We start from the raw sequence: 19494 nt of genomic DNA on the forward strand, positions 1-19494 counted from the left end.
TAGAAAAGTGGAATAAGAAATTCGTAGAAGTTTCTGTTGTAAAGGGTATATGGTATAGTAGTTCAAGGACGACCCGGTTGGGTTCCATGGTTTGATGGTGCCAGACTTGCTAGAGGGACGGTAACGTGTGCACTACGTCTGCGTTCGGGACATATTCCGTGTAATACATTTTATCACCTCATGAAAAAAAGAGATACAAACCTGTGTGAGCATTGTAACAGAATAGAAGACCTAGTCCACATATTTATAGAATGCACTAGAGGCCAAGTCGAGCGGAAAAACATTTTAGGAAATATTTTGGACAGCGCATTATCCTTGAATAGCTTGCTTTCTCAACCGCTATCAGAAGGTGCTGAGAAAATGTTTACATATTATAAAAAATATCTGGAACTTAGGTCTGAAGGTTAGTTACACACGTGAACTCCCCTATGAGGCTGGCATCGTCACCACGAGTGTACGGAAGCCTCTATAAAAATTAAGAAAAAAAAAAAAAAAAAACTTCAACGGTGTTGAATGCTAACCTTTCAACGTACCTACAATACTTGTTGAAGTACCTCATACTGTCTCTTGGGAAATCATTGACAGGGTCAAAGGAAAGCACGTAAAATTATCAATAGGGATAATAATCTCAGATCCTTAGCGGTTTTCATTTTTTTTGCGGTGAGGGAGAGAATACTCATGTATGTATACCGCCGGCCCTGTACCGACGGTTATGTCCGACTCAGCTGGGAATGGTGCCCAGCCGCCTACGGGCTAAAAACTGCTTCACTTCGTGTAGTGTAGTATGTTTTTATTAGGTGTGTGTTGATTGTAACTGGAGTGTTTGTTTGAGTTTGAATTTAGGGATAGCAGCGGGCTGAGCACGGTAGCATTTTTATCGCCTGTCACCATGCCTGTCACGTTCTAACAAGACTAGCAAGTATGTAAGTGCGAAAGTGACAGGGATAGTGACAGGTGATAAAAATGGAACCATGCTGCGACCGCAGGCCCTTAAGCGGTTTTCATGTTGATTGTCACTGTGATAAGGTATGAAATGATACAGAAATGATTCCTTTTTGTGCCTGTAAATTCCTTGACTGTGCCTACAGCTCAATTTCCTTTGAATCTCACCACCCATAACAAGTAACAACTGTGTCGGAACCGAAAGTTTTGCTTAGCGTAAGTAAATGGGTAATCGTTTAGCGCGCGAGGCGTAGACATAAACGCGTGCGCAGCTTTAGGCTGCGTTTCGACCAGAGATGTGCGAGGTAGCTAAGCGGCGCGAGGCTGTGTAACGAGGAGGTGTAACGGTGTGAGTGTTTCCATCAAAGATGTGCGAGGCGGCTGAGCGGCGCGAGGCTGTGTAACGAGGAGGTGACAGAGGCTACGAGCGGTGCGAGGATGTGTTGGCCGACGGACACGAGCGTAGTCACTGGACAGTCTCAGAGGTAGATAGATGTGTAGCATGGATCAGCGGAGAAAAATACTTTTATATTTATCAATTTGCGATGAAGAAATGGAGGCAGAGAATACAGAATTTATTTCTACTCTTTTGACACACAGAAGACGTCACAGATTTTGGATACGAAACCATATAAAATTTCATCGACAACATGGAGAATTTTTTACTTTTTTCGCCACGGCTGATGATGAAACATTCGAAAATTCTTATCGGGTGTCTAGAAATACCTTTGAAATATTATTCAATTTAATTGAGAATATTATCAAGAAGAATGACACCCACTTCAGAGACTGTATATCAGCTAAGGAAAGGATAGCAATATGTTTGAAGTAAGTAAAAACGTTTTATTTTTAAATTCGTTTGTTTTTATTAAATCGTAGTAATTAGTACAAAAAATAATCATTTATTATAATAGAAGATGTAATCAATTATATTCTTCACGGGAAATGGTTTTTTTCTGATCCCAGTGGTGTTGGTTTTGGCAGCATGCTAGTAGCTTCAGATTCCGACGGTGTTTCCATCTGGCCTACCACGTTATTAGTCAATTCAGATTCCAGTTGTAACGACGGTGTTTCCATCCGGCCTATCATGTTATTTGTATCGCTACCAGAGCAAGTAGAATAACCACCATTATAACCACCATTTGGATTATACCATGACATTACGTAAGATTCCTCAGTTTCGGATATAATATTAAAAAGTTTCCTTTTTAAAGGAACTTGTAGATAATCAGGTAGTTTTTTATATGTTTTTGCCATTGAAAGAAAGAACAAATCAATATCATCGTGATCCGTTGGTTTTAAGAATTCTTTTAATTCTTGTCTTTCTTTTCGAAAATTTTCCTGATTTTCTAGATGTCTATTCAATATGCATGATAAATCATCTTCTTTTTTCTTCTTTGATGAGGATGAAACATCGGACGTTGACGCTATTTTAGTTCGCAGACTTAAATCATCGTTGCTTTTATTGGAATTTTGAGACGCTATTTCACTTCGCAGACTTAAATCATCGTTGCTTTTATTGGAAGTTTGAGAACTTGAATCATCTGTTTTTTGTGATAGAATAGTATTCTCCAAACTTGAGTCCCTCTCTCTATTTGACATGTACGGCAAAAGGTATTCCATGATCTTTTGATACTTCCATTCACGTATTTTTCGTGGAGACTGTCCGCTTTTTTTTGTTTTCTGCCTCTTAAGGGCGTCGCGATGGCTGTCCCGTAGCTGTTTCCAACGAGATTTTGCGCTTTGAACTGAAACAACAAAACGTATGATTGGTAATCAATACGTGTATTGACTTGTTATAAACACATATTTTATCATTATCACCAGAAATCGGATAAAATTGCGACATTGCTATCAATAATATGGACATAAGTCCAAATATGAATAAATTAATTAATCGATCAATCAAAATTTAAAAAAAACTGCAACAGATTATAATAAATACTAACACAAGTAGCTTTATTACCCTCGACTTGAAAATTAATTAAAACAGGTTTTTTTAAATTATGATTGAATGATTAATTTATTTATTCAAATTTGGAGTCATGTCCATATTATTGATAGCAATGTCGCAATTTTATCGGAACCCTGATTATCACCTATATTTTTAACACGTTCGTTTTTTTTTCAGGTATTTATCAACGGGTCTGTCATTTCATAGATTGGCAGAAAATTTTAGAATTGGAGTCTCAACTGTGTCGAGGATTGTAGTCGAAGTTTGTGATGCCCTTTGGCTGGTACTACAACCTCTTGTCATACCAAAACCCACTGAAGATGATTGGAAACGAATTGCAAAAGAGTTTGGAGAGCTATGGCAGTTTAAAAACTGTTTGGGAGCTCTAGATGGTAAACATGTTTATGTCAAGTGTCCTGCAAATTCTGGATCATGTTTTTTTAATTATAAACATCGATTTTCTATAGTGTTAATGTGCTTAGCTGATGCAAAAAGAAAGATTATAATGGTTGATGTAGGATCCCAGGGAAGATTCAGTGATGCTGGAATTTTCGATGATAGTGTTTTCGGAAGATTGTTAAGAGAGAAACAATTAAATATTCCGCAACCTGAACCCTTATATGAAGGAGGAGAACCAGTACCGTTTGTGTTTGTTGGAGATGAGGCTTTCCCTTTATTGGAAAATTTTATGCGCCCATACCCGCGGGTTCAGTTAAATGAACAAAAACGTATATTTAACTATAGACTGTCGAGGGCACGTCGCATTGTGGAAACCACTTTTGGAGTATTGGCTCGAAAATGGTATGTTTACCGTAAAGACTTTGAATGCAACGTAAAAACAGTAGACAAAGTCGTAAAAGCCACTTGTGTGTTGCATAATTTTTTAATAGAAAGACAGCCCGATTATTTCTCTACCATCGAAACAACAATTCCAACGGGTACTCTTAGACCCATTACTGACAATCCAATCATCGTTGAGACAAGTGATGGTAATCAAGTTAGAGAAAAATACTGTTCCTATTTTAATAATGAAGGAAAAGTGTCGTGGCAAGATACTCGTATTTCGTCACGAATTCATCCGGCACGTGTACAATAAGATATTCTTTGAAAAAAAAACAGTTTTTCTACTTACCGTCTTTAAACTTTATTTGTTCCACAATTTCACCCCATGCAGCATCCTTTGTTTCGTTACATTTGTAATATTTTGAAGAAATGTCCCATAAACATGGATAATTTTTAACCGCTTCAATTAATTTCTCGTCCATAACTACGCTGATTACGCACACCGATCGATGATGGAAACCGGGAGCCAACTGAACTCAGCGGCCAGTATCGCGTGCGCTCCGCTCTCGCCTCACCGCACCCCGCTCGCCCGGAATCCTCGCTACGCATCCTCGCACCGCTTAGCTACCTCGCACGACGCCGCCTCGCAACACATTCCTCGCACACATCTTTCCCTTCGTTTGTATGTACAAAAACCTCGCTTCTCTGAGCTGTTTCCACCAGAGCTAAGCTAAGCGAGGATAGGTAAATGAAGCGTTTCTATTGGTTAATGACAAACACATCCCTCGCAACGCATCCTCGCACATCTCTGGTCGAAACGCAGCCTTAGCGTACCGTTATCGTTTTGGAGAATGACGTTTTCAAGGGAAAGTACTGATGGATGAAAAAAATGCAAGCATTTATTTCAGCGATTTCATCGATAATAAAATTCGAAGTACGAATTGGCATTCGTACCTACTTCGAATTTTATTATCGATATATTATATTTGTAGCTGCGAAACTAAGCTTTCTGTCTGTCTGTTAACTACCTCTTCATGCTAAAACCGTTGAACCAATTTAGGTTGAACAAAATCCCATGGCATCGGTTTCTAGTCTATTCTTCATTTGCACCTAAAAACCTAAAAAAATGTCATATTTTTATTTGTCAAATCAAAAGTGATAGCAATTCTGAGTAAGAAAATCCCCATAAAACTCAAGAGGACGACCTACCGCAAACATCGGAAATAGAAATGTCATTATCTGCGTCTCTTAAGCTCTTGCATCATATCATACTGTCCTGGCCGGTTTTGACCACGGCGACTGTTGTACTGGTTAATGAGAGCGACGTTCGTAAGCTCTCAGATGATTGGATTTTCGATGATTGGATTTTTATTTCGATGATGACGAAAAAAACAATAAATAATCTAGTTGCAAAAGCCCGCGTGTCACTGGATGCACGGGTAACGGCTCCAACTCCGATCACGACATCGAACGATTATAACTGAGCTAACGATTCGGAATCGGGTACAATCGGTTACAATCGGTTACGTTCGGTTACGACTAATTGTGACCGCGGTCACGCCCGGTCAGAGTTCAGATATGGCCAATATTTGGTGCATTGCGATTTTAGGTTGGCGTGCCCTGCGGTAGGTTGTTGATAGTTCTAAAGTCAGTCAGCGTGTGCACGAATTTACGTCATTCGAGAATTTTAACGTTAATTTTAACCGTTATATTTTGTGGAATAACAAAACGGAATAGCAACATGAAATAAAACTTGATGCTATTTGATGCTGCAGTGTTGTCGTACATTTTCTGCGTGCTTCAAGCACCGGCATGGTAGAGTCCTTATTTATAAGGTGCTTGTTAGACTATTGACTAGCAAAATAAATAAATAAACTTTAAAATATTTATATTCTTTTAATGAGAATAAATAATTTATTCTTACAAATATTATTATGTTATATACAGACTATGAAATCTTAAATCTATGAAAACAAATAATTACATCAGGTAACTATTAGTCAACCCCGTTCGTTCACCAACTTTAAAATTACTTTTATTCATCAAAATAAATACAGTCAGGGAGCTCTATTTTGTGACCTAGAAATGTTTGACATAAATATCGAGGGACATATTCGATTCTTCGTGCTAAAAAAGATCACATATCTCTTCTTGAGTGGTATTTAATAATATCTCATGGACATCACACGGATTGCCTGAAAAAGCGATAATTTATTCATCAGTATCAGGCACGGCTATGACGCCTTTATGACACCACCATTCATCTTTGATTAACGATGTGCTAACGCTAACTACTTTTGTCTCGGCCAGTCATTAATGCAACACTTTCCGGCCTAGGGCCTGTTTTAAACTTCTATTGTTTCTAGGTCTTGGCGCAAAGGTAGGTTCGGTTAGGTGCCGTTTGATAATAAACCTGTTAGCTTATGGATGTTTAAAAGTCGTATTTTAATGCGTGTTAAATGTACATTGGTGGACTAAAATGGTGGCGTAAAACTTGCAGAAATAGAAAAGAACTCTTAGCCTTGGCTTTAACATGTGGAACATATTTTACTTTACTGTTTAACTTTTGAGAAAGAAAGAGAACAGTGAATAAACAAATCAAAAGCACAAGTATTGTTTGAGAAAATCGAAAACAAAAAAAAAAGAATCTGTATATTGATTGTTTCTTCCGTGGATAAAAAAAAAAACATATTTATAACACGAATTACGAACACGAAGAAAATAATTATAAGTCTTATGTATGGCGATATACTTAACTAATAATTATTTTCTTCGGCAAATATCATTGAGAACCAAAATAAAGTATCAAAGTGACTGCTCGACTAACTTAAAAGTTGATCACATTCTCTGGCCCGTGAGGCAGGTGGAGCATTGGAACTCAAGTTCGGTAAACTGCCAACTGATGTAATTGAGACAAACCACTGTTTACGCAAAACCAATGATTCGCTGTCGCGCCTCCAATAATCAATTTCTCGAATAAAGGATACTCGGTGAACGCTTCGGCGGCCAAAGGTTGCCGACCCCAGAGATTTGTTGAATTTAAAATTTTAATTATTCTAGATAATACAAACCACTCTTGGTGTTTTCTTGCAATTATTTTTTTACAGAGTATAGCTACGTAGCTGAGCGGCTCTGGATTGAATTGTTTGTGAATTCCATTGTTTTAAAAGTAACCTTTGGATAGTGTGGAGATTTGGTCATTTGCATAATTGAAAGATGACTCTTTAAAAAGTGAGCTTTCATATAGTCATAACAACGTAATTTACTATAACTAACCGACTGAGTCCGTTATGAGTCTGTTTGAATGTATGACTATAGACGCATTCGAACAACTGTATACAGAAATCATGACTTTATTTATGACCTTTAAATGGACTGGCCTCTAAAATTGCTGAATATTAAATTAACAGATCCATTCCCCTATGGGTATGGATCAGTTGAACGTGTAATATTCAGCAATTGACCATTAAAAAGACCCCATGCAAATTATGCTGAATTACGAGCTACACATATTGCCGCGTAAATATTAAAGCGTTAAGCAAATCGGTAATTCGGTATATTAGAAAATAATTATTAGATCCGGAGAATGCTTCTATATAAGTTATTTATTTATGTTATTTGTTTAGTTATTTATTTATATTGCAATATGGATATCTTGTCCGAAATAAAAGGTAAATTTTTCTTTATTTTAAGTATTCAATTTATTTGTTTTTTAATTTCCAACCGACGGGCTTCCCGACGGCTCGCAGCGGTGATCCTAATCAAACCATGACAAACGATGACGAGCTCATTATGCCACTCGTGCCTAAAGACAAGGTTCCCACCAACATTTGGCGCCACTAATTACGTTGGTCAGTTTGGCGAATCGTCGTCAATATTAATTAATAGTCAATGTCTTAAATGTCGGGCTCTTTCTGTATAAATTAGGATAGATCAGGAATATTAGGATACTTGAATAAGTGCAGAAGAATATTTCGCCTAGTCTACTTAAACATGTTAGGTTAGGTAAGGTTAGGTTAACTGGTCGTTACTTGGTTATATCTCTGAATGTGGTTACACTAAGACAATGACATATTGACCTCACGAGTTGTATTTATAAAATATACTGACAGTTGGCAATTTTTGTGATCTGACCGTCTAGCATGAGTTGCGTTCTCGCGCGCGAGTCCATACTTGAAGTCGCGCTAAATGTATGGAGTCGCGCGCGACGCAACTTATGCTAGCAGGTCTGGTGGAGTCTTGGTAATAAGAACGTGCGATATCACGAGCTGTCAAAAACAATGCGCTATGACGCTCGAGGAGGTAGTTAAGTAATTAGTAAACGCGGAAACGGATGGTAGTAATCTTTAATCGGCATGACGAAGGGTCCATTCTTCACACCAGCGTCTAACGGCGTCCGTTGCGGACGAAATTAAATCTGTTTTACATTTACACATCTCGGCCTTGACCATTTAGTATCGTCGTTTTATCAGCTAAGCTGATGTTAGGATATTGGTGATGTGCCATTATCGGTAATAAAGTTTGAGGAAAATGCTATTTGCGAATGCGTACTTCTTCCAACTAACTGAAGAAGACCTGTGAAAGAATCCGGGAATGGACTAAAATGGTAATGGGTACTACTTAAATTGATTACTTTAGTCTTGGTAGAAGATTTACTCTTCTCATAAATCAAATCAATCGATCAACTTGATACTTTTCATTGATACATATTTTTTATCTAAAAGGGGCTCACCAAATCCGTAACTAGTAGTTACAGTGAGGTTCGAAATTACATGGAGAAATTATGAATGAATTCCATTCATAGTTTCGTGATGTAATTCATTTTCATTTTCTCACTGTACCTACCAACATCAACACTGTTAACTAACCGCTCGTAATTTTTTTTTGTCGAGACATAAGGTCCACCTCCGATGGTCACCCAAGTAACAAAAGGTTCTATAACTAAGGCATTTTATCACCAAACATTGATATAGTAGGCCTTTAATGGTAACCATTGTGACTGCTTGTACTATAAAGGTTTTTAACAGAGTGTTTTGGTTGTATAAATTAAAGATTTTGTTACTTAAGCACTCTAAGAGTAGGTAGGTACCTCCTGCTATGTACAGTCTGATGAAAAAAAAAAACTGGCGTGCTTAAAAATGCGATATGTTTTGCTGGCATGCTGTTATGAATGCTGAACTTTTCCTCTTTAAGTTCCCATGGTTGTCACCATCCGTTTGGGAGTTATTGAACTTTTGCTAATGACACACGCTTTATTGACTCTAGTCTACCAGAATTTGGAGTGAACATCTCGCCACAGAACTTTAACCTCAAATACCACGACGGCACGTGGTCGAACAATCACGGCAATCGTTGTAGACATTGATTCCATTCCGCGCCCTGTCATTATCTCTTCGTGTTTTGACCTCCGTGTATTCCGAAAGCTTAGCAGTCGAACGCTTAGGCAACCATGCGTAACGCCCTGACGCCTCGGTCTCCGTAATTTGCTTACGCTGTAGACTGGTAAATTCTCCAATAACTAAATGGTACCTACCTACTCTTAAGTGACAATCGGTGGTGGACCTTATGTCTCGGCAAAATAAATTACGAACTGTTAGTTAATAGTGTTGATGTTGTAAGGTAGGTACCTACTACTTACGGATAACTAAATTATGCATCTTGTGAACACAAATCACCTTACGAGTATTATGGTCAGTGACGTCGCAACATTGCATATCGTCAGGTGACAATGACAACCAAAACTGTCAGGTGACAATGACAGCCGCAAAATAAATCATAAAATCTCTTCTATTATACATCAACACACTGATCGACATTATTATACTCTTTGACACTGATTTCAAAAATAATTTTAGATATCTAGAGTTTGTCTCTTTTTTTGGACATGCGAACTTATACTGGTTTAAACTGAATAAGTGATTTGCCTGCGGCTGGAACTACCTTGCAATTACCCAGAAGCTCCGATATTGAACCTAATCGAATAATTTCATTCTTGGCAAGTTCTTTGGATACTATATAATAGGAATCTTGATCCTTGTACCCTAAAGTCCATTTCTGAAATATTACACAAACGTAGAACATCAAACATAGGATAAAATTTGTAGAGTACCTACGACCTAACTGAAAGCCTACGTAAACGCTCTTATAGCTTTAGAAATAGAGCTGATATTTGCCAAACGCCTGTTCATTTCATCCATAGCTTTCTTCTTCATCTATACTAATAAAATAATAACACTGACACGATTGTAGGATGAGTACGTTAACTTATAAATGAGTGTACGTAATGTAGGTATTTTCCTGAACTGTATTTGAAGCAGTGTTTATTGTTCCAGGTGGCTCGTGATTTGCAGTGTTCTTCTAGCCATCAGGGTGAGTATCTTAATGTTTACGCACGTACCCGATGTATATATATGTCCAGTGAATAAAACAATACTTGTCCCAAAGTTTCAACCTATTCAGACAATAAAAGTTGATAATTCTGGACATTAAATCTTGGCCCTATTATTGGGTTGAGAAAGGACACCGGCACACCGATTAGGAAGATTTAACGATGCACGCGTGTAAATTCTAAGAGTGACAGAATTCTAAGGAAAAGTCATTTGGTGTGTTGAAAAGTTTTTCTCTGCTAGACGTCGCTCCCCATTGCAATTTGTTTAGCCCCTAGAAAAAGTGTAATATTTAACAAGTCTTTGTACTTAGCAAGCTGACTGCGCGGTGCCTCACGAAGATTCCTCGGAGGCATCGACGGAGATCTCCGTTGTGTCTATCAGCTCATCCAGTTCCACCGAAGTACACGAAGGGTCCGGAGATGACCCTCTGGAGCCCTCAGTTACGTCTGTCGCAAAGGTACGTGCTTATATAAGCCCTTAGGAGACCTCTGTAAAATCTGTCAGCCCTTTCAGTTCATGGGGTTGGCCGGTCAAAGTATTTATATGTAGTACACATGGTGCCAGCGTAGTGCCTAGCCAACGTGCTACTCGTTTACTCTCCGGAGCGAACGAGACATCTGTCTCTGTAGCACTAATATGGACGATTTATAGAGAGATGGCTACGCTACGAAGCGTAAACGATTGGCACGTTGGCTAGGCACCCTGTCAATCTTACGAACTGTGTCAAATTCTCATTTTTTTATAGATTTTTTCTCCTGTGACCTGTGAGACGGGTAAGACCTATGCTGGCGCCACCTATAGAAAACTTTTGACGGTTGCCAACCCCATTGAACGATTCTGAGCACTCAGCCTCTATTGTTACGCTCGATGTAATTATGTCGAAGAGGTGTTATCTTGTATCGCGTGCTGATCGTACCAGTGACGCTCTTCTTCGGGCAGAGGCTGTGGTTGATTTCGGCGAAAAGAGATAATGACAAATTGTTAAAGCTGAATTCTAGCGTTATAATCTGTTTTTGACTAAATATTTAGGTACTAATTCCTCATTCAGTCAATATCTAAAGCTAATAAATATCTCAATAAAACAAATAAATTTTTATTTTTATTTTTCTTTTTCAGAATGAGACGAGAGAAGCCCTCAAGACGGATGGTAGCGAACAAGATCCTGTAAGTTTATATTAATACTTCTTATATGTTTTGGGATAACCTACACAGATCGACCTAGTTCCAAACTAAGCAAAGCTTGTTCGATGAGTACTAGGTGACGATATACATCCTAGGTAAAATGTATGACCCTAACTCATCCGATCGGTCGTCATGTTTAGAGTTTAGGTTTGCTTAGTGCAATGCAAAATGAATATGTTTTTAGGTGTATCCTTCATTTGTTTTATTTGAGCGAATAAAGCAGTTCATACAATTATAAAATAATAACTACTGTATAAATACGTGTAGGTACTTGTGATTGTTACAAGTTACTGTAAACAGTATGTGTGAAGTTACATGAATGTAACAGGCTTAGATAGTGTCTGTCGTATATAAATCGCGATAATATTCTTCCCGTACCAGCCCCGCAAGCAACGAATACTAAACAATGAGTGTGCCGTACGATGCACTCTTTCATAGTGTTTAATGGTCCCACAAATCTCTATTGTTATGTAGCTCAATGTCAAACTTAGATTACGAAAGTCATCTGTACCATGACCGTCCTATTGAGCAGGGGCCAAGTTAATTATTGCAATGCTGGTGCTTCTTCAACTGTCGTTTAAGAAAGCTTTCATACCTGATTTATTACACCTCTGTGTTACTATGAATTTAAATAAGTAATATTTGTACGTATACATATGTATGTACGTATCTTACAAAGTACTTAATGTATCAAATCAGGTTGGTGAGAAATTGACCGAGCTGGTTTATTTTTGGAAAAGAGCGTTTTCCCATGTTTTATTGCAGAAAAGAATTGCAATTTAGTTTAAAATATGGTATTAGAAGAAGGTATGAAACTTGTGACAACTTTGTATCGGCTTTGTATCTCTGTGCCTAAAAAAATTATTTGAAATTAGTTGAACATAGGTAAATTACATAGGTACCCATTGGTTGTTCTATTTGAAAGCAATAAAGTTCGAAACAGCACTCAACATCTTTACGAGTTCCAGCTGATGCATATAAACAAAATGGGTTAAAAAAAAACGAAAACCTTAAAAAGCCCGATGGCCTTACTCTCACTTAATCACAAAAAGTTTTGACTAAACCGATTCGAGGGCGCCAAGTGTCGATCAAAATACGCTCAGTCATCGGTAAGTGTATATCCAGGGAAATAGGTGAAAGGCGTTTCATTAACGCCAATTGGTTCCCATTTGTTCAACGTCCACAGCACAATTGATAAGCTATTTGGCAATTTGTGACGACCAGTTTACATCAAAGACAAATTAGATACAGTATACTAGCGCCCCCTTGAATACTTGTTTTTTTAGCACTTCGGGTGTAAGATGCTTTTTTGTTTTTTTATTAGAAAGTGAGTCTGTAAAGCGATGATCTGGCTCCATTGTGTAGTGATGCGTAGGTTATAATCTGGTGATAAGTGCGACGGGCTGTGGAAACAGTGTCAGCTTATTAATTGATTTAATAAGCCAAAGAACTCTTGTAAGAAAGCTCGGATAATAAAACACTCACGATTATCTATGTACCCCCTAATAAAAGACTGTTCTCACATTACATTCTAACTAATCAGATTTGCGATTAAACAAAAAGTATGATTATCAATTGTTAACATACAGCTATCTATACACATCATCATCATTTTAATCTGTATCTATTTGGTTGCCATAATTAGCTACTTATCTTATTTCCCAGTTATCAGTGCGTTATTCCGAAACCGTTAAATTGGCTCATCAAGATCCAACTTAGTTACTTCGAAAAGCTTGTTATGGTGTGGTATCAATGTTTAAAGAAATAGGAGAAGAACAAGCAGAACTGGCATTGAAATGATGGAAATACAGATCTATATCCAAAATAAAGGACCTTGGAAAGCGGTGTAAGTATAGTGCACCTGGTAGCCCTCAGCTTTAGCAAGCCGACCCCGGCTTAATAAGAAGAGCGGATCTTAAAACAATTAAAAATTGCAAATTCCTTACAGTAGCGATACCCCAATGAGATAAGCCGCTGACGATATTGTACCCACACGTGGCTTGCACAAGTGCCCAGTAGGCTGTAGTTGGTAGGCCTGGGTTAAGCAACGTGCCCTGAGCCCCTGACCAACTCACGCGTGAAACTTTTGTGTGGATCCAGTGAGTTTACGAGATTTGGAAACGTAATTATAGGTAACGCAGGTTTTCTATTTGATGGTAATGGAAATCTGTTCAATCAGGATATTAATATAGGTAAGTTCTTTCATCATCTTTTATATATGACCACATTCATCTTTACAGTTGTAATAATTCGTCGTGTATTTCCAAAAATTACCCACAATTTCGTCACATGACAACCACAACTCACTAATTGCAAAAATATGATTAAACAAAAATTTACCCTATTTATGTACTAGCACGGTTCACTATGGCTCTTAAGTTGTGATAGTAATAAGTGTTCATCATAGAGTTAGATCAAGCTAAGTTGGCAGCGATTTTGATAGCCCAGACTGCGCAAGTGTTATTTAAACGTCATCATTTCATAGAAGTTTGACGTTTAAAATAACCCTTTCACAATCTGGGCTATAAAAATCACTGCCAAGTTGCCAACTTAAATCAGAAATCAGAAATCAGAAACATTTATTGTTCAAACTGTGTAGGTACAAGAAGTACCTTAGCTTATTGTTCTAACTCTATCTAGTTCCATTTTCGTAACTATCCAACATTCTAAAGTAATTCAGTATTACTCAAGTACCTACTCCTTATTCTTGAAAAAATGGTTGTCTTCGTCAGACAGGTATAAAAGGCCTAGAATTCTTAATATCAGAACATCTCGACATTACTAATGAAATATAATACAGGTGTAAAATACTTCAAATACCGTAAGCTGACAGTGCTGACACCATCGAGATAATGCAAATATAGTGTATGTAAATGAATAATCTAGATGCCACACATTTCCCATACAATTAACAATCTAGATGGACAGACAAACAATACAAGATCGAATAAAATAGACACGCTGAGAATCTTGTGTCCGTGTCAATGTGTGCGTTAAAGAGGAAGCTTGAATATCGAAATATCTAATGTCCTAATGTCTTACCCATCACGGAACAAACTATGGTGTTCCGGACATTTGGGACAAAGGGACACGTAGTCCCTTTTGACTCGTTAATGAAATGTTAGGGGTATCGGGTTGAGCAAGTTAACGTTTACCTTAATAACTTAAAGGTTGTAAAATGTGGACGCGGCAGAACAAACTGGCCGCACTCCTATCCTATACCTAGTTACTATATTAGTACGGAATACCTATGGGCCTGTTTACACACTAATTAGTGTTTACTAAACAATGTGTAAACAGACCCGATTACATCGCCACATGTGAATGCTCCATCTAGGTAGAGGTGATCTGCGGTAGTACGTGGGAGATAGCCATATGACCCGCCCGCGTGCGTGGTGGCTGCATGTGACACATCGTTTGACCCACATGGTTGCCCAACTAACATTAGGCGCTAAATATAAGGGTTAAAAGAGATCTACATAAGCGTTTGTTTACTCCAAGAGGTTCTATTGATGGCTTTAGGACTATTGTAAATTATTGTGTATATGGGTAAATTATAATTTTATACATCAAAATACTCACACTTATATGGAAGATACGAGGGCGATTTGATAAGTACCTGTTTTTACAGATTGTCAATGTCACTAGTCAAAAATGTATTTTCCACATTTGTAAGGAACCTTTCATAAGTTAAAAAAAAAATTGCGCTCTTTTGTTTTTTCTTCCTTCGGACGCTATCAAAGGTCGACTATATTTGCAAGTATGAAGAAAGAACAGTATAAGTCCGTAGTTCGGTCCTTGTTTTTAGAAAGAAAAACGTATGACGATATAAGAGTAAGGTTGCGGATTGTTTATAACGAGTTTTCTTCTTCCATAACAACCCTGAGAATGATGTTTAACGAATTTAAGCGTGGCAACATCTGTTTTTGATGAGGACCAACCTGGTTTTATTGGGGTGACTTCAGAGAAAATGGCTAAAAAACTCAAAATATTGTACTAGCTGACTGCCAAATAAAATTTCGCGGAATCGTTGACATTGTCAGAGTTGTTATCAAGGAGGTACAAAACATTTCAGAACAGAAATAAGGTATGAAAAAATATCGGCAAGACGGCTGCCACGTTTACTCCCTAAGAACAGCCAAACCAACTCATTGCTCTTGACTTGTAACAGCAAAATTAAAAGAATTACGTTACGAATTGATGGCGCGCCTACTCTATTCTACAGATCTATAGTTGGTCAAAGGACTGTCTTATTTCAAACATAGACACAGAATCATACTATCTTTGTCTTACACTAGTACTAGCACCCAAAAGAAAAGGATGAGTATAGTTTTTTTTTGTTTTTATTTACTGCCAATTTGGTTTGAGCTCTAAACGATTATTTTAAATTTCCAAATCTGAAAAAGTGGCATGTCGGAAAAAGTATGCATTTAATGTAGAGGTATTTGCTGCTACAGAGGTCTATTTTCAGGACTTTCAGAAATCGAATCATTTGGGCGGCTTGATTAAAGCGGAATACCATTGGCAAAAATATGTAGAGCTAAAAAATTATGTAGAAAGTACATAGTGTATATTTTTCTACCTTGAAAAAAATATATACTGAAAACGGATACTTATCAAACCGCCCTCGTATCATCGTTATTATACCGTTAAAATTATGTTATCACTACTTTGAGAAGGTTAAATGCTACTATAGGTAGCTATTTTTGAATTTCCTCCATCCATACTATATAATATTATAAATGCGAAAGTGTGTCTGTCTGTCTGTTACCTCTTCACGCTAAGCCACTAAACGGATTTAGTTGAAATTTGGTATACAGATAGTTTTGAGTCGCGGAGAAAGACACATGATACTTTTTATCCCAGTACTCACCCCTCAAGGGGGTGGAAATTTGTATGGGGAATCAATAACCGCTGCACCGATTTAGATGAAACATGGTATTGGGGTAGTTAGAGCTGTGGGGAATGATATAGAATAATTTTTATCCCCGAAATCATTCCTTATATAATGGTGTAAAAAAATGGGGTAGAAAGTTATAGTGGACCAATTTGGGGTTGCAAAAAAGGATGGATTTAAAAGCAGATTCAAAAAAATTATATACCCAAATTACCAATTTCACGCAGACGAAGTCGCGGGCAAAAGCTAGTACCTTATAAAGCATTTGTTTTCTCCGCAATCGTAAGTTTATTTTGCATTGCATTAAGTAATTGAGAGCTTACGGAACTGTGTTCGCAGTTCGGTGGTCGTTATCTTATTTCCATTTGCACTAAGCGTTGAACGGTAGTATGCAGCGGAGCGTTCCTTCGTTGTCTTTTTGGACCAATTTTATGGAGTGGAGTGACAATGCGTCTGTGATAGTTTGTATAATGCATAAAATACAGCTTTTCCACTTAGCGCACTAAACGTTTGACGATATATTTTTAATTAAATAAGTAGGTATATTGTGTAAGAAATATACGGTACGTATTCCAAATTTATTTAAGTACATCTTGATTCTGTCAGTCTCGCGGTTCGTAATTAAATTTTGAGTACTAAAACAATGTAGCCTATGAAAGGAAGGTTCTTAAACTAAGTTAATTCGCGAGAATCCTTTAAAAATATGATTTAGTATTGAAACATTAGTAACATTTCATTGTTTTGTGGTTCGAATTATTAGTACCTACCTAACGTTTATCAAAATTACGGTCGCCAAACTTGTAGCCGCCGTGCAGGTCAGGATCTCGACGACTCAAATAAAAAGCTTGGATGTGTAGTAAACTGATATGTGCCATTTTCAACCAAAAGGGTACTTATTGTCGGTTGTCAATAAGGCGCTATTTCCATATAGCTTCAATTCGAAATCAACCTTATCGACAAGTGACAATGTGGTACCTTTTAGTTGAAAACGTCACATATATTCTTCAATATAGGTACTGGTTTACAAGGGGGTTCTTGATAAAACGGTTAAGTGCAGAAGTGGTGGTTATTGGAAGATGATGAAAGATTGATTTGCAATATTTGATCAGTACAAAAATGGTTTTAAAATTAGCCGCTAATCTAATTGGCCGCGATACTATATATGTGGAGCGCTGCTATTGGCGCTTTAGAAAAAGCTTCCGCATACTAGCCGAGCCCGACGGCTGCGTTTAGCTACTGCATTAAGAATATATTGAGTTTATACAAATAAAATGTTTGCAATCGCATTCGCAACAAACTGTTTTATTGGATTCAGACTTTTTAACTGAGTTTCTACTTCATCATCATCATCATGTCAGCCTATAGACGTCCACTGCTGGACATAGGCCTCCCCCAAGGCTCGCCACTCCGACCGATCCTGTGCCGCTCGCATCCACCGAATTCCCGCGACCTTCACCAGGTCGTCGCTCCATCTCGTTGGAGGCCTACCGGCAGTTCGTCTTTCGGTACGCGGACGCCACTCCAGAACCTTCCGGCCCCACCGGCCATCAGTTCTGCGAGCAATGTGCCCCGCCCACTGCCACTTAAGGTTTGCAATTCTGCGAGATATGTCGGTGACCCTAGTTCTACTGCGGATATCATCATTTCTGACTCTATCACTCTACTTACCGTCTTTAAATCAATTACCTACTTCAATATGTCAAGTTTGTTTGATCACAGTCTACATATTGCATTAGCAATGGTCACGCATAAAAATGAAATAGACGTATAGTCGAGCAATAAAAAACGCATTTCAACGTACCTTTTCCCGAATAAGCAAAAAACCAAAAGCCCAGGCATCATAATGTCCACAGTCAACGAAACCACTGGCATTAATGTTACAGTGCCAGTGCCCTAGTTGCCATAATGCGTGCGCTGCGCTGCGCCGGCGCCGCCGTCGCCGTGCGAACCGCCCTGGCACACTTACTGACTTTTAGGACTTTTTGTGCTAAGGGATCGTGACGGCTATGGTAATGCAGTTCTATAGACAAATAGATAACGGTTTTAGAGTTAAAATCAAAATTGCAAACGATTTGACCATCGAACGATTCGGCCGATCGTTGTTTTTTTTTAATATTATAAGAAATTAGGTTAAAGTTGGTAATTGGAGATTTAACATCACGACAATGGACAGATTGTTTTTTATGCTCGTGTGTTGCAGTTTTTTTAAAACGTAATGTCAATCCATTATTTGAATGCTGGTGATGATACTTCTCACGGTTATACCTAACAGAGTATGTTACGTTTTTCAAAACTTGTGCATTAAGACTTTTTAACTGCGTAGTTACCAATCCGAGTGCGATGTCGATATATTTAATTTTGTAGTTTTAATTTTGTTAATAAAATTGCACTTATAGTTTATTAGTCCACGTTTAATTGTGCCGTTATCAAGGTCGCATAGTTCGTTCAACCTGCCAGTTATTTTGGAGCGGCATCCAAACGAGATGCACTGCAAGTGACTTTGAATCAATATCAAATTGAAATAAAATTAGAAACTTTGAATGCCACTAAGTTATCTTTGTATGCTGGGCGCGTAGGTAGACTCAACAAAACTGTGATAAGCCATCATCACAGCCTCCGTATTAACTTGCTTGGAAAGTTTGTACAAAGCGAAAGCAATTATTTTTACAAACTGTCAGTATGAGCTGTCCAATTTAAATGATTGTCAATTTGGACTTCTAAAAAAATTGTGGCTTACTGATTCTATAACCGTTCCTTCATAATTGAAATCAATGGGGCTTTACAATTGTCGGCTTAAGTTTATCAGGATAGATTCCTTGAGAAATACTAATATTTAATATGTGACTTAATGGATATGCAATAATATGTGATACATGTTTAACTACTTTTGTGAAAATTTCATCGTAACCTACACTATTCGTATTCTTCAGTGTAGATATAATTTTCATTACACTATGAGGAGTCGTTGGTCTAACATATACGGACTGGGGCAATTAATATTTATGTTCTGATACTCTGTGCTTTGGCTACTACACTGTATTTGATCGACAAAATAGTCATTAAATGCATTGGCTATTTTCATAAGTTCAGTAACAGCCATATCATCTTTTATTACTTGCCTTGTTTGCAGCTTGTCCTATAAAATGATTGTTTTGAGAACGCTGTGTAAGTCTTATAATTTTTCTTAATCTATTACTATAGGTATATGCTTTTAAAGCTGCTCTGTTTATCGTTGTAGGATTGCGTCTATACTCCCATAACATATCCTTTTGCGTTTATGCGTAGCCACTATACCCACCTAATAGCCACTGTAGCCACCTAGATACTTATTTTGATTATGCTGCTGC

General features: G+C 37.7%; 3 protein-coding genes across 4 annotated transcripts in view; 2 read left to right on the top strand and 1 right to left on the bottom strand.

The window, feature by feature from the left end:
- The window catches only part of LOC134747690 (cuticlin-3), a 40767-nt gene that overhangs the window by 6398 nt on the left and 14875 nt on the right, over positions 1 to 19494 (top strand). Inside the window, exons 2-4 of the mRNA XM_063682297.1 lie at positions 10012 to 10048; positions 10379 to 10525; positions 11185 to 11232. Coding sequence (XP_063538367.1) covers positions 10012 to 10048; positions 10379 to 10525; positions 11185 to 11232 — 232 coding nt within the window. The remainder of the gene's footprint in view (positions 1 to 10011; positions 10049 to 10378; positions 10526 to 11184; positions 11233 to 19494) is intronic.
- Positions 1237 to 4374, top strand: LOC134747700 (uncharacterized). 2 transcript variants are annotated; one of them, XM_063682311.1, is made up of 3 exons: positions 1237 to 1427; positions 1543 to 1770; positions 3074 to 4374. In XM_063682311.1, exons 1-3 carry the CDS (start codon positions 1381 to 1383, stop codon positions 3990 to 3992), a joined length of 1194 nt encoding a protein of 397 aa, XP_063538381.1. In that variant the 5' UTR covers positions 1237 to 1380; the 3' UTR covers positions 3993 to 4374. The 2 variants fall into 2 exon arrangements, with proteins under 2 accessions (XP_063538381.1, XP_063538380.1); XM_063682310.1 differs by having other exon boundaries at positions 1237 to 1770.
- On the bottom strand, positions 1798 to 4359 carry LOC134747701 (uncharacterized). Its single transcript, XM_063682312.1, has 2 exons — positions 4029 to 4359; positions 1798 to 2690 (listed from the first exon to the last, which is right to left on the bottom strand). Exons 1-2 carry the CDS (start codon positions 4159 to 4161, stop codon positions 1879 to 1881), a joined length of 945 nt encoding a protein of 314 aa, XP_063538382.1. The 5' UTR covers positions 4162 to 4359; the 3' UTR covers positions 1798 to 1878.

This window comes from Cydia strobilella, chromosome 15 (genome assembly GCF_947568885.1).
Source record: "Cydia strobilella chromosome 15, ilCydStro3.1, whole genome shotgun sequence".
Lineage (NCBI taxonomy): Eukaryota > Metazoa > Arthropoda > Insecta > Lepidoptera > Tortricidae > Cydia > Cydia strobilella.